At 34.4% G+C, this 15,058-nt stretch overlaps 1 protein-coding gene across 4 annotated transcripts in view; it reads right to left on the minus strand.

Moving 5' to 3' along the window:
• Nucleotides 1-1,160: 1,160 nt before the first annotated feature.
• KRIT1 (KRIT1 ankyrin repeat containing) overlaps nt 1,161-15,058 on the minus strand; it is a 36,183-nt gene continuing 22,285 nt past the window's right edge. For all 4 annotated transcript variants that reach the window (XM_044246011.1, XM_044246009.1, XM_044246008.1 and 1 more), the window contains exons 13-17: nt 9,883-10,049; nt 8,735-8,822; nt 8,012-8,218; nt 2,881-2,997; nt 1,161-1,567 (exon numbers count right to left, since the gene is read on the minus strand). In XM_044246011.1, the coding sequence (XP_044101946.1) occupies nt 1,499-1,567; nt 2,881-2,997; nt 8,012-8,218; nt 8,735-8,822; nt 9,883-10,049 (648 nt within the window). In that variant the 3' untranslated portion in view covers nt 1,161-1,498. The remainder of the gene's footprint in view (nt 1,568-2,880; nt 2,998-8,011; nt 8,219-8,734; nt 8,823-9,882; nt 10,050-15,058) is intronic.

The following is a 15,058-nucleotide window of genomic DNA, read 5'->3' on the forward strand; positions in this document are numbered from 1 at the left end:
CATCTGTCAATGGACATCTGGGCTCTTTCCACAGTTTGGCTATTGTGTACATTGCTGCTATAAACATTGGGGTGCAGGGTACCTCTTCGGATCACTACATTTGTATCTTTGTGTACCTCCCCATATTTTAAAGTTGTCTGCATTTCTGAACATAGACTCTCTGTTAACCTTTGACCACTCCCTCTTGGAATTTGGGTACTGACTTAAATTTCTATGAAATTTATGAGGCTGAAATTTTAGGTTTGGGAGTCAACAGGGTATTTCAGTTGAGGCCACTGGAATGAATGAAACCAAACATGGCATTGTTTATGCAAAATCAAAAGTGCTTAGAACAGATTTAGAGATAAAATCAGGTTTTCTCATTCAATTTACTTAACCATATTAATTTTAATAAAGCTCAGAAAGAGCACCATTAGAAATAAACAGAAATTAATGTGAAGTGTCAATTGCAATATATAAAAATTATCTGTCGTCTTTAGGACAACTTCAAATATAACTACTGTATCTCTGTACTCATTTAACTGTTGGCTTGGAAAGACTAGTTTCTAAGCTTATTAAATAGATTAGTTGAGATGAGTCAGATGACTCAGATTATGAGTCAGCTCCTCATCTATGCTATCAGTACTCCCCCTAAATGAAATAGCTATTTGGTGATCTACTTCATATAATGTAAAGGCAATATGATTCATTAAGCTAAATCATAAAAATACAACATATGTAATAAATGGAGATTATATCCAGAGATTGTCAGTTAATCTGTGTGTCTATGTATGTGTATGCTTGTGTGCCAGGCATTTTTGTGTCCTTTAATTCAAATTCATTACTAGATCTGGAATTATTTCAATAGAAAAAAACCCAAATTTAAGATTCCTAAGAACTGCCACTTCTGGAGAGTGAATGAACTTATATATACGAGTCTCAGAAATCTTCATTTAAAGAGGCATCCAGGTTAATTATGATGCAGGGGGCTCAAGAACTATACTTTGAGAAATACAAACTTATACTAGTTATACATTTTAACTAAGACTTTTAAAAACATGTTGATAAATTTTCTTGGATTACAGAAAAATGTTTGGAATAGCAGTGTTATGTAGTTTAAGTAGAAAATATATTTATTCAACTTTGTTGACTTTCAGTATATTTTGAAATGACACACAAAGTTATACCAAACCTATTTTATTTCATTACATTCCACTCCAAATTCTTTACCATTTACCAAAAATAACTTTTTATAAAGCTTACTGTTTTGTCCATTAATATACAGATGATCAATCTACACTTTTTTGCATGTTTCTCTCAAAAGTTAGAATAGCTTATGATGATATTATATAAAACTAACTGGTATATTACACACCAAACAGAAGTACAGATTCTGTACAATGTAATAGTATACATATATATTACAAGAGACTTAAACAAGTAATAGTTTAAGAAATCTTTCATGGAAAAAAAAACTGCTTTACAAAATGTGGTGGCTTAAGTATCAGCTGCTTTCCGCTCATGAATTTCTTTCAGTCGGCATTAACTGTCCATTTAGCTTCATTAATAGTTTTACCACAAGGCCAGCCTACAAAGTAAAATATATGGTGACAGTAAATATCAAACACATATGGCAGTGGGCAGTTCCCTATCTATATGTCGGCATCAGGGAAATACAAATCAAAACCACAATGAGATATCACCTCACACCAGTCAGAATGGCTAAAATCAACAAGTCAGGAAATGACAGATGCTGGTGAGGATGCAGAGAAAGGGGAACCCTCCTACACTGTTGGTGGGAATGCAAGCTGGTGCAACCACTCTGGAAAACAGCATGGAGGTTCCCCAAAATGTTGAAAATAGAACTGTCCTATGACCCAGCAATTGCACTACTGGGTATTTACCCTAAAGATACAAACATAGTGATCCAAAGGGGCATGTGCACCCGAATGTTTATAGCAGCAATGTCCACAATAGCCAAACTATGGAAAGAACCTAGATGTCCATCAACAGATGAATGGATAAAGAAGATGTGGTATATATACACAATGGAATACTATGCAGCCATCAAAAGAAATGAAATCTTGCCATTTGCGACAACATGGATGGAACTAGAGCGTATCATGCTTAGTGAAATAAGTCAAGCGGAGAAAGACAACTATCATATGATCTCCCTGATATGAGGAAGTGGTGATGCAACATGGGGGCTTAAGTGGGTAGGAGAAGAATCAATGAAACAAGATGGGATTGGGAGGGAGACAAACCATAAGTGACTCTTAATCTCACAAAACAAACTGAGGGTTGCTGGGGGGAGGGGGGTTGGGGGAAGGGGAGTGTGGTTATGGACATTGGGGAGGGTATGTGCTTTGGTGAGTGCTGTGAAGTGTGTAAACCTGGCGATTCACAGACCTGTACCTCTGGGGATAAAAATATATGTTTATAAAAAATAAAAAATTAAAAAAAAAAAAGAATAGGAGTACTTAGGCTTTCAATAGAGTTAAGGAGCACCTAATATCTTGATAAAAAAATAGGGAATACTGACCAGAATTCAAGGAAATGGCAGAAAAAAGATTTTCACTATTATAAAACTGAAATATTCACTATTATAAAACTTACTCAGATAAGTTTCAGGTTATTTGCTTAGGCAAGGCCTACGTTTTTTTCTCTTGGTCTTAAATATCTTAATTTCATAAGTTATCAAAGGTTTTCCTTGAAGCAAAATGGATTGTCACTTTAAATTTTTTTTTCCTTTTCTTTTTAATTTAATTAGCTAACATACAATACATCATTTGTTTTTGATGTAATGTTAAATGATTCATCAGTTGTGTATAACACCCAGTGCTTATCACATCACTAATAGAGCAGTTCATTAGAAGTCCAAAGTAATTGATAAGTACTTACCTGTTTTGTGTGTACTATAAAGCTCATTTTATTTTCCATACTATGGATCTGAAAACATGTATCAGCATCCCCCAACTGCCACATAAAACAACCATACTTAAGACTGATGAGTAAAGCCTGCAACATAATTAGAAACTGTTTTATTGAAATATATATTAAAAACAATACCTCTCTTACTATCTACAGTGCCCTAATTGACCTAGTCCTGTCTAAACATAATGGTTTTGAATGTCAGAATAAAATCTATATGAGGTACCCATATTAACCTCACAGAACCTAAAGTACAGAGCCACATAGATGGTAGATGCTCAGGAGACTACCTCGAGCAATGATAAATTGTTTGTATTAGACTGACAAAATATTTTAAAGATGCCTGTTCTGTGGTATGTGTACACACACACACACACAGTCTCTGGAATATCATTCAGCCATGAGAGAGAAGATAATACTTTCATTTTCGACAACATGAATAGACCTCGAGGTCATTATGCTAAGTGAAATAAGTCAGAATAAGACTAATATTACAGGATACCACTTAATTCAGAGTCTAAAGAAGCTGAAGTCACAGAAAGAGAAATGGAATGGTGGCTACCAAGGGCTGGGGGATGGGTGAAATGAGGAAATGTTGGCCATGGAGTATAAACTTGCAGGTATAAGATGAGTAAGTTTTGGGGAATCTAATGTACAGCATAGTGACTATAGTTGACAATACTGTAATATTTATTTCAAGTTACTGAGAGAGGAGATCTTAAATGTTCTCATCACAAAAAAGAGATGGTAACTGTGATATGTAACATGATGGAGGTATTTGCTAATGCTTGGTAATAATCATTTTGTAATATATAAGCATACCAAATCAACCCACTGTATACCTTAAACATACACAATGTTATATGTCAATTATGTTTCAGTAAAGCTGAGAAAAAAGATTCCCAATCTCTCAGTGACTTTCAGGAAAATTAAATAGGTTTTTACTTTCTGCATACTAAAAACATTCCGTTTACTTTATGCAGTATCTTCTGAATATGCACTTGGTACTTTCAGATCTGAAATTTACATAATGGGGTAACATGCTGACTTAGGCAATTCAGTCTCACTAAAATTAAGTACAGTGATATATCTATTGTAAAAATGAGCATAATTTTAAGAATTAATAATATACCCTTCAAAAATTCATCAAATCATTTAAAGCAAATATTAGAATAACCTATTCCTACATTTTCCTAATGAACAGGCATTCAACTGTATCTTTTTGATTATTTTAAAATGTCTCTCCTAGCAGTAACTTTCATTTTCCTGCCCTGAAAATATATCCTTTATATACACACATGTACAAAGAAAGTGTTTGCGCAACCTTTAAAATACACGTTTAAAAAGATCTGCATTCTATGACTAGCAGTTCTTAACGTATTGATTATAAAAACTGAAGTGGCTCAGTGGGTTAAAACCTCTGCCTTTGGCTCTGGTCGTGATCCCAGGATCCTGGGATTGAGCCCCGCATAGGGCTCTCTGCTCAGCAGGGAGCCTGCTTCCCCCTGTCTGTCTCTGCCTGCTACTCTGCCTACTTGTGATCTCTGTCAAATAAAATCTTCAAAAAAAAAAAAAAAATCACTTAAAAAGAAAAAGAATTGAAGTTACGTGAAAAAGATAGGTTTAGGGCATTTTTAAAGTGATGCTCTTAAATGAAACAGTACAATTAATTTTCATGAGTGTACATTATATATAATGGGAATAACATCGTCTTTACAATTAGCAAATTACATTTATATTGTAAAATATAGCTTTGTAGATAGGATATGCTAAAATATCTATTTACCAAGGTACACAATGAAACACTGATTTGAGATATAATACCTTAAACTATCTATCTTTTGGATCAGTTGCTTGAAATTTGTTCAATCAAGATGCAGAAAATGTTCCAGTAGTATGGCCTCAAAACAATTTAATATACATTAAAAAACAAAAACAAAAACAAAAAAACCTGTGGTACAAGTCCTCAATTATATGGAGGCCAAATTACTAACAGAAGTACTGAGGTTCTAAATTTGAAATAAAGGTTTTGTTGGTAAAGAACAGAATGCATGAAGGAAGGAATTTTTGAGAAACCCGTAATAATGAAAACAGCTCAATGAAGCTGGAATGTCCCAGTCCATATGGTAATTTTGGGAGATCAGTCTACTCCAGAAGGAAAAAGGCGTTCTCTCTAGAAGGTAAAACTTACAAAGGGGCAACTTGTTTAGTGAGGGAAATAAAAAACCACAAGAGAAATGGTAAGAGCAGTTGAGAGCAGAAAAGGGAAAACCACAGGGGTGCCAACTCCTGATCTCCACATTGTGAGTTTGAGCCCCATGTTGGGTGTAGATTACTTAAAAATAAAATCAATCTCTCTCTCTTTCTCTCCCTTCTTTTTTTCTAAAAAAGGGGTGGGGGTGAACCACAGAAGTCAGAAGTAATACATAGCCAGCCCGCAGACAGGAGAAAAAGTGCTGTTGACAAGTGATCATGAAGATGGCATTATGTGGATATTTAAATAACCAGTTGTACTTGAGAAGGGCATTATGGCCAACATAAATTGATATCAGAAAAGGGTAATCTACTGCCTGGGTGTGGCAGCAGTACTATTATGGTGAAAGATACATTAACAAGTATAGTTCAGTGATGAAATAGCAATGCGTTCATTATAGTAAAACACTGACCTACAACACAGTCTATTATACATTCAATAGTGTCTACATTTTAAGTAAGTAGAACAGAAAAATCTCTGCTAAGCATATGAAATTGGCTAGTCTATACTTTCTAATGGGAAACTCTCATTATTTCAAAGAGAAACAAGATACAGAAGATAGAATTGATATAAAAAACACAGTGTATTCTATCTATAGCTTTTCATGAGATTTAATCTCTGAAGCTGTCGTATCCCAAGTAGAGTTTTAAATGTAAATAAGGGTATTTTTGCAAGTGAAGATGTTTAGTCTCTTAAAGTAAGCTTGTCAAATTCACCCCAGCATATCTTGATGACTGTAAGACAACCGAGGACAAGCTGTTCCCACCTTTGATGATTATAAAATATAATAACTTAGAGCTTTCATCAGTGCTATAAATTTATCAGTGGTTTAAGGAGCACAAGGTAATGGTTAGATGGCAGAAAACATTGTTACCCTTTGGTTAATCACCTTCTTATACCCAAGGACAGTATTTTTATTTAATTCCTAGAAATCAAACATCTTATCCTTTCCAAAAAAGCAGACTGTTAACTAATAATAATATCATCCTCTGCCTGCTACTGCAATCCACTCATTCATGGACTAGAATATTATTCATAACATGAAATGTTATAATGCTGACCCATCAGATGGGGACTAAATAAAATGTTTTATTGTTGCCTAAATTTGAAATGCTACCAAATATCAAACATACACTATAGCTTACAGAAGAGTCCTGGTGTCATACCCAGAGCATCACCATTTAGTACAATAAAGGATTTATAAATGTTGTATAAAATGCTCTGAAATAGCAGAGGAAAAACTTCTTGAAATGGTAAGGGAAATTTCTCCTTTAATTTCCTTTAACAAATTTAGTACAAAAGAAATAGAAAAATGGTTGCAAACTAATATGAAGCAACCTATTTTGTCTGAAAAAGTAGCTTAAATAGAAAATGATAATGAGCAAATGACCCAAAAGCAAGCTGACATCAGAGACTTCAAAAAAATCCAGTTCCAAAATAATGAATACTGTTTTTCTGAAAATAAATAAATTGGAAAAAAAAATTAAAAAAAAAAAAAATCCAGTTCCAGATAAACATCTGAAGTCAGTCCCTATTCAACACTATGTCCCTACATATTCTCTATCTCCATTCACAGGCATATCTAACAGCGTGATAAAATGGCAACTGTCCATAAGGATGATCTGGAGTTATCAGAAAATGACTAAACTACTTTTAGAAGTTGTTATGTGATTACATAATAAAAGATTATGAAAATAAAAATTAGGTTTATGATAAAATTTCCTAATTCAAAATGTCTTTTTGACAACAAGCTGTTTATTACCTCAACTGATCTATTTATAGACAAATCTGAATGAATAAAATTAATGATTTTTCTTAGCTTCTTATTATAAACTAGAAAGCTGTTCATCCTGATAAATGCGTTAAATATGCTAAAAATAATCCCTAATTTCACATTATAATGACTCTGATTAAAAAAGGAGTATAATACAATAATAAGCCTCTTATGGAAAAGCTCTGAAGTGATCTAATAATAGTCCCTTCCACACTTCATTTTGCCTGTTTCCCAGGCTTTTACAACAAATTCTAATTTTCAAAGTGAATCCCTTGCATCAGATAGTCTATTTTTCTTTTTTTAATCTGTATTGTTTTCATTTAAACTTAACTGAATTTTTAAAATAGGTTAATATAATCACAGTTAAAATTTTTAAGTTGCAAAACAGTACATAGTAAAAAGTCTCCCTCCTACTCTTGTTCTCAGTTACCTCATTGCCTTCTCTAAAGGCTTTATGACTTTCTAATCATACACAAGCAATATGTATTTATGTAAATATAGTCTTCACTTCCCCCATTTTTACACAAATAGTAGCCTATTACATATGGTTCGCCACTGTGCTTTTTCACTAAATGTATCTTGGAAATCATTCTATACATTCTTCATTCTTTTATATGGGTGCACAGTATTTCAACATAGAAATGTACTATAATTCATATAACTCTATAATTAATGTTAATAATATAATTAACCCCTTACTGACAATTATTTAATTTTCTTTTTTTTTTTTTTTAAAGATTTTATTTATTTATTTGACAGAGAGAAATCACAAGTAGATGGAGAGGCAGGCAGAGAGAGAGAGAGGGAAGCAGACTCCCTGCTGAGCAGAGAGCCCGATATGGGACTCGATCCCAGGACCCTGAGATCACGACCCGAGCCGAAGGCAGCGGCTTAACCCACTGAGCCACCCAGGCGCCTCAATTATTTACTTTTCAACCCTCATCCTTTGCTATTACAAATGAAATTGCAATGAATAGTATTATATAGTCATCATTTCTAGATTGTTCATACAGACTGGTACCATTTTTTTGACATTATAAAATGTAACTGGTTAAAAACAGCTGTAAATCTACCTTAGTTTCCATGTTGAGGAGATGAAGTCCTTTTATATTCACTCCTACATACACAGGGATGACTTTATGATTGCTGGGGCTTGCCTTTGTAAATATCTGTCCTGTGAAAAAAGCTGCTCCATATGTAGGAATTTCCCAACAATTCTGTAAGAACATGCGCTGAAGGTGATGCATTTCTTTACTGACACCCTCACTTGTACTAAGATTCTAAAAACAAAGTAAAATAAAAGAGATGTGAACAGAGAATATACCTTTGATAATCCAAAGAGATCAACTAAGCAGTTTATAAAATCATGGCCACCCCCAGAGAAAAATACAATTGTGTGACACTAGCCCAAGAGCAATTTTTTTTTAGATGTTTATCTTTTAAAAAGGAAAGAAATATCAAAATCTTAAAATATTGTTTGTCTATTCTATTAGGTTTTAAGTGCCCCTTCGAAAGGGATAGTATATAATTTCATGGGTGTGTATATGTGCCTCTGTTTAATCTCTAGTCCTTACCACAGAAGCCAACATACAGAAGGTATTCTGTAAAAGATTCCACATTATTAAAAATAAAAATATCATGCTATCAGTTTCATGTGAACTAGAAGGTCTATTTTTAATTTCAGGACAGTAAATTTAATGTAATTATGTTTAAAACATATTAAACAATTTCAAACAATTTAATTTATAAATTTTCAACTAGGATATAAAGTATCCTTATTTGTATTAAAAGCTTACCTTGTATTCATGAAGTATTCGGTTTGTCCAGTGAGGTGCTTTACTTTTGAGTTTGGTAACAGGTACAATGGATTTTAAATTTTCTTCACTGTAAGCAAATATGACATGTTTTAAATAAATCATCCTTAGTAGCTAAAGTACATAAATCATTTAGAAACAAACTGCTTTAAGTAACATGATTTTTGAGCTGAAGAATCTGTATTGTAAAATATTACAGAACTCTCAAAATTTTATGCAAAAGGCCATAATCCCAACATTCTCATTTAGGAGAAATGTTTCTTCTTTCAACAACCACAAAATATTTTTGAAAATTGAAAACCACAGGGGCACCTGGGTGTCTCAGTGGGTTAAGCCTCTGTCTTCGGCTTAGGTCATGATCTCAGGGTACTGGGATCAAGCCCTGCATCGGGCTCTCTGCTCAGTGGGGAGCCTGCTTCCCCCTCTCTCTCTTTGCCTGCCTCTCTGCCTACTTGTGATCTCTCTCTGTCAAATAAATCAATAAAATATTAAAAAAAAAACCAAACCATTCAACTGTAACTGGTACTGGAGAGCCGAAAATTAACACCGAAGAGAGAGACATGAAATCACATGTTTAATCTTTGAGAGAAAACACTGAGGTTTTAAACACTGAAGCTTAATTGTGGTTTTCAATTTTTTTCTTTCTTTCTTTCTTTTTTTTAAGATTTTACTTATTTATTTGACAGACAGATCACAAGCACGCAGAGAGGCAGACAGAAGGCAGGCAGAGACAGGAGAGGCGGGAAGCAGGCTCCCCACTGAGCAGAGAGCCCAATTCGGGGCTCAATCCCAGGACCCTGGGGTCATGACCTGAGCTGGAGGCAGAGGCTTTAACCCACTGAGCCACCCAGGCGCCCCAAAAATAAAATATTTAAAAAAAGAAAAAAGCTTATCAAACGATAGTCAAATACAAGAAAGGTAACTTTGGAGAGAGTATAACTTTAAGAATGTTTTACCATTCTTTTGTTTGGTTTTGTTTTTTTCCTTATTCCGTGCCTTGTATCCTTTAGTTCCAAACCAAAGAATAAATATATATTTTTTAAGAATAAATGTTTCTTAATAGCATTTTAAAACTTTCTTGGTTAAACAGAATCTTAAGCACAGCACAAGACCACGTTTTAAATACTTACTTTAGGAAACCTTGCTTGTGTTTCTTACTCTCATAATTTCCATAAACTATTTGCAACAGTAGACTTGCCAATGTTATCAGTTTAGCATCAGGAGCTGTATAAAAGCCCTTCAATAAATTATATCTGGCTTCATCAAAGAGAATAAGAATAGCTAGCGGGTCTTCAATCTTAAAAGAAAAGGTATAATTTGGTTATTAGGCTACAATTTCCTATTAAAAATATACAACTTGTCACTTTCTAATTTGGAAAAGCAAAGCTACATATCCATATATAAATGAGCTGTTACTGATTTAGAGCAGAGGCTGACAAATTTTTCCTGTTCAGGGCCAGATAATAATATTTTAAGCTTTATGAGTCACAAAGTCTTTCTTACAACTACCCAACTCAGCTAGTGTAGCACAAGAGCAACCACAATCTAGTAACAAATGGGTGTGGTGGTGTTCTCATAACACTTTATATATGGATACTCAAATTTGAATTTCATACAATACTCTCTATAATGTGAAAAAAACAACAACAGAGATTTTCATGGGGAAAAAAGATGAGAGGATTTTTCTAGATTAAAAGTGACTAAAGAGATATCAATCAAATACAAAGTATGAACCTTGACTAGATCCTACATATGGCAGCTACATAAGACTGTTAAACAATTGGGGAAAATCTAAATATGGATCATGTATTAGACATTATTATGGAAATAAAAATTTTATTAGGTGAAGTGGTGTATTATAGTATGCTGGTATGTGCTTTTTCTTAGGAGATATGTTAAAATATGTAGGGATTAAGTGCCACGATGTCTGGAACTCACTTCTGAATGGTTCATAAAGAAAAAAATGGAAAGTGAAGGTAATAAAACAAAATATTAGCAGTTAGTGAATTTAATGAATTTTATTACTTTTTGAACTTTCTGTGGGTTTTTAGTTTCTCAAAATTAACAGTGAAATTTGAAGAGTTTGAGTAGGTAATAGTTATAATTCCTAACAGCATATTCAGTGAGTATTAGTCAACAATTATTCTTTTCCAATGAAATCAGGCCATTTATATCCTACAGAAAGGATGCAACAAATAAATATAATTTTTCCATATTTCAGATGGTACAAAATGGAATTTAATTACATAATGAAAGAAAACAACTGTTTTATCAGATGATCCTGATTTTCTGATTTGCCCTGAGGTACTTAATAAGCCTTGCTTTTTTTTCACTTGAATTCACTTTATATTCTTTATAATTATGCAATTCATTTATCATCCAAGTTTTACCATTATTGCTTTTTCTCTACCAATCAACTTTTCTTTATTATTTTTTTAGATTTTATTTATTTATTCGAGAAAGACAGAGTGAGAGAGAGCACGGGAGGGGAGAAAGTCAAGAGGGAGAAGCAGACTCCCCATGGAGCAGGGAGCCTGATGCAGGACTCGATCCCAGGACTCCAGAATCATGAACTGAGCCAAAGGCAGTCACTTAACCAAATGAGCCACCCAGGTACCCCCAATCAACTTTTAAAATGTCACTGAGGTGGGGCGCCTGGGTGGCTCAGTCAGTTAATCGATGGCCTTCAGCTCAGGTCATGATCCCAGAGTCCTGGGATCGAGCCCTGCGTCAGGCTCTCTGCTCAGTGGGGAGCCTATTTCTTCCTCTCCCTCTGCTGCTCTGCCTGCTTGTGTCTCTCACTCTCTGTCAAATAAATAAAATCTTTAAAAAAAATGTCACTGAGGTGGAGAAAGAAGATAGAGTGAGTATACTTAGATTAATTGCAGATTTTATGTAACTAATACATTCTTTGAAACTGCATTAAAAATATAAAACAGAAATTTAATATTTTAACCAATTTTAAGTATATAATTCAGTGACATTAATTACAGTGTTGTGCAAGCATCACCACTATTTATACAACTTTTTCACCCAACAGAAACTATTAACCTAAGCAATAATTCCTCATTCTCTCTCCCAACACCTGTGATAACCACTAATCTACTTTCTCTTTATGAATTTTCCTATTCTAGATATTTAATGTAAGTAGAATCATACAATATTTGTCCTGCTGCATGTGGCTTATGGCACGTGGCTTATTTCCTTAGTATGTTTCCAAGGTTTATCCATGTTAAGACACTTATCAGAAGTTCATTCTTTTTTATGGCTGAATAATATTCCATTTCATATATATACCACATTTGTTTATCCATTCATCTGCTGATGGGAACTTGTTTGTTTCCATCATTTTGGTTATTGTGAATAATACTGCTCTAGTATATAGATACTAGGTAGACACTAGATAGATACTAGTATATAGATACCTGTTTGAGTTGCTATTTTCAATTCTTCAGGTATATATTACGAGTGGAACTATGAGATCATATGGTAATTAGGTTTAGTTTTTTCAAGAACCACTACTGTTTATAGCAGCCATACCATTTTACAGTCCTACCTCCAATGTACAAGGATTACAATTTCTCTGTATTTTCACCAACACTCATTATTTTCCTTTTTAAAAATCTTTACTATTATAGCCACCCTGCGAGTGGGAAGTTTCTTGTTGTGTTTTTGATGTGTATTTCCCAAATGACCACTGATGCTGAACATCTTTTCACGTGTTTGTTTACTATATGTGTATCTTCACTAGAGAAATAGTCTTTTGCCTATTTTAATTGGGTTATCTTTTGTCTTTGAATTGTATTTCTTCATGTATTCTGGATGGTAAACCCCTATCAGATAAATGATCTGCAAATACTTTCTCCCATTCTGGGGCATCTGGGTGGCTCAGTCAATTAGGCATCTGACTCAGATCAAGATCTCAAGTCAACTCAACCAGCTGAGATGGGACTACCTGCTCAGCCCAGAGTCTCATGGGACTCTCTTTCCCTCTCCCTGCTTGCTGACTCTCTAATAAATCAATCTTTAAAAAAATATATATATTTTCTTTCATTCTGTAAATTGTTTTTAACTTTCTTGATAATGTCCTTTGATATTACAATTTTTTTTTAAATTTTGAAGAAGTCCAATTTATCTATACTTCTTTTGTTGCTCATGCTTTTGGTATTATATTTAAAAACCCACTGCCAAATCTAATGTCATGAAGATCTCCTATTTGTTTTCTTCTAAGAGGTTTAAGGTTTTGGCTCTTATGCTTAAGTTGTTGATCTACTGAGTTAATTTTTATATATAGTGGGAGATCAGGGTCCAATTTCATACTTTTCACCATCTGTTGAAAAGACTATTCTTTCTTCATTGGATGGACTTGGCACTCTTGTCAGAAGGCAGCTGAAACAGCCTTTTCCAGGGCACCTGGTGGCTCAGTCAGTTGAGCAGTTAGCTCTTGATTTCGGCATAGGTCATGATCTCGGGGTCCTGGGATGGAGCCCTGTGCTGGGTTCCTTGCTCAGCGGGGAATGTGCTTGAGGGTTCTCTCTCTCTCTCCCTCTTACTCAGCTCACATGTACGCTCCCTCGCACTCAAATAAATAAATAAATCTTTTAAAAAATTAATCAGCTGACTATGGATTTTGGTTATAGATGTATTGGGTTTATTTCTGGACTCTCACATCTATTCCATTAGTCTATATAACTGTCCTTAAGGCAAAACCACACTGTTTTAACTACTATGGCTTTATAGTAAGCTTTGAAATTGGAGGTGTGAATCCCTCAATTTTATTCTTTTTTTTTAAAGACTGTTTTGGCTATCCAAGGCCCTTTGTAATTCCATATGAATTTCTGCAAAAAGGCTGTTGGAATATTTTTAGGGAATGTGGTAAATCAGTAGATTGTTTTGCTGGTACAGACATCTTAATGATATTAAATCTTCCTATCCTTAACACAGATAGCTTTCCAGTTAACGTAGATCTTCTTTAATTTCTTTCAGTAATGTTTTGTAGTTTTGAGTGTACAAACCTTGCACCTCTTTTATTAAATTCATTCCTAGACATTTTATTCTTTAAGAGGCTATTTTGATGAATTTCTTAATTTTCTTTTGGGGTTGTTCACTGATGTGTGTAGAAACAAACAACTGGTTTTTTTGTGTTAAGCTTATTCCTTGCAATGTTGCTCAATCTACTTACTAGCTCTAATGGGTTTCTTGTGGATTCTTCGTGATTTCCTATATGTAGGATCATGTCATTTACAAATAGTTTAGCCTTTTCCTTTTCAATGTGGATGCCTTTTATTTTTCTTTTTCTTCCTTTTTTTATTATTATTTTTAAAGATTTATTTATTTATTTGAAAAAGAGAGAGAGAGTGCACACAAGCACAAGCAGGGAGACAGGCAGAGGGAGCGAGAAAGGGAGCAGACTCTCTGCTGAGCAGGGAGCCCAATTCATGGCTCAATCCCAGGCCCACAGGATCATGATCTGAGCTGAGGCCAGATGCTTAACCAACCAAGCCACCCTAGCGGCCTTTTTTTTTTAAAGAGAGAGTGCACGTGCAAGCAGGTGGGATAAGGACAGGGAGGGAGGGAGAGGATCTTAAAGCAGGCCCCACACTAAGCAGTGCTGAGTCTGAGGCAGGGCTCACTCTCTCATGATCCTGAGATCAAGAGTTGGACACTTAAACAACTGAGCCACTCAGGTATCCCATTTTTTCTTTTCTTCTTCTTCTTTTTTTTAATCTAATTGCTCTGGTTAAAACTTCTAGTACTATGTTAAATAACAGTGCTGAAAGCTGGCCTTCTTGTCTTGTTCCTGATCTTAGAAGGAAAGCTCTAACATTTCATCCAGTATGATATTAGCTGTGAATTTTTCATAAATGCCAGTTATCATGTTGAGGAAGTTCCCATCTATTCCTAATTGTAAGAGATTTATCATGAAAGGGTATTAGATTTTGTTAAGTATATTTTCTGTGTCAACTGAGATGATCAGTTGTGTTTTTTTTTCCTCTGTTCTTTTTTTTTTTTTTTTTTTTAAAGATTTTCTTCATTTATTTATTTGAGAGATAACATGAGCACAAGTTGGGGGGTAGGGGCAGAGGGAGAGGCAGACTGCTCACTGAGCAGGGAGCCTGATGGGGGCTTGATCCCAGGACCCTAAGCTCATGACCTGAGCTGAAGGCAGCTGCTTAACTGACTGACTGTTCTATTTGTGAAATCCTAACACATTTTTTTATGAATAATCTAGATCTTTGTTTTTGGTTAATTTCTTACAAAGTAACTTCCAGTATATGCCACTGAAAGGATAATATTTGTCTTTAG

Source organism: Neovison vison, chromosome 4, assembly GCF_020171115.1.
Source record: "Neovison vison isolate M4711 chromosome 4, ASM_NN_V1, whole genome shotgun sequence".
In the NCBI taxonomy this organism is placed as follows: domain Eukaryota; kingdom Metazoa; phylum Chordata; class Mammalia; order Carnivora; family Mustelidae; genus Neogale; species Neogale vison.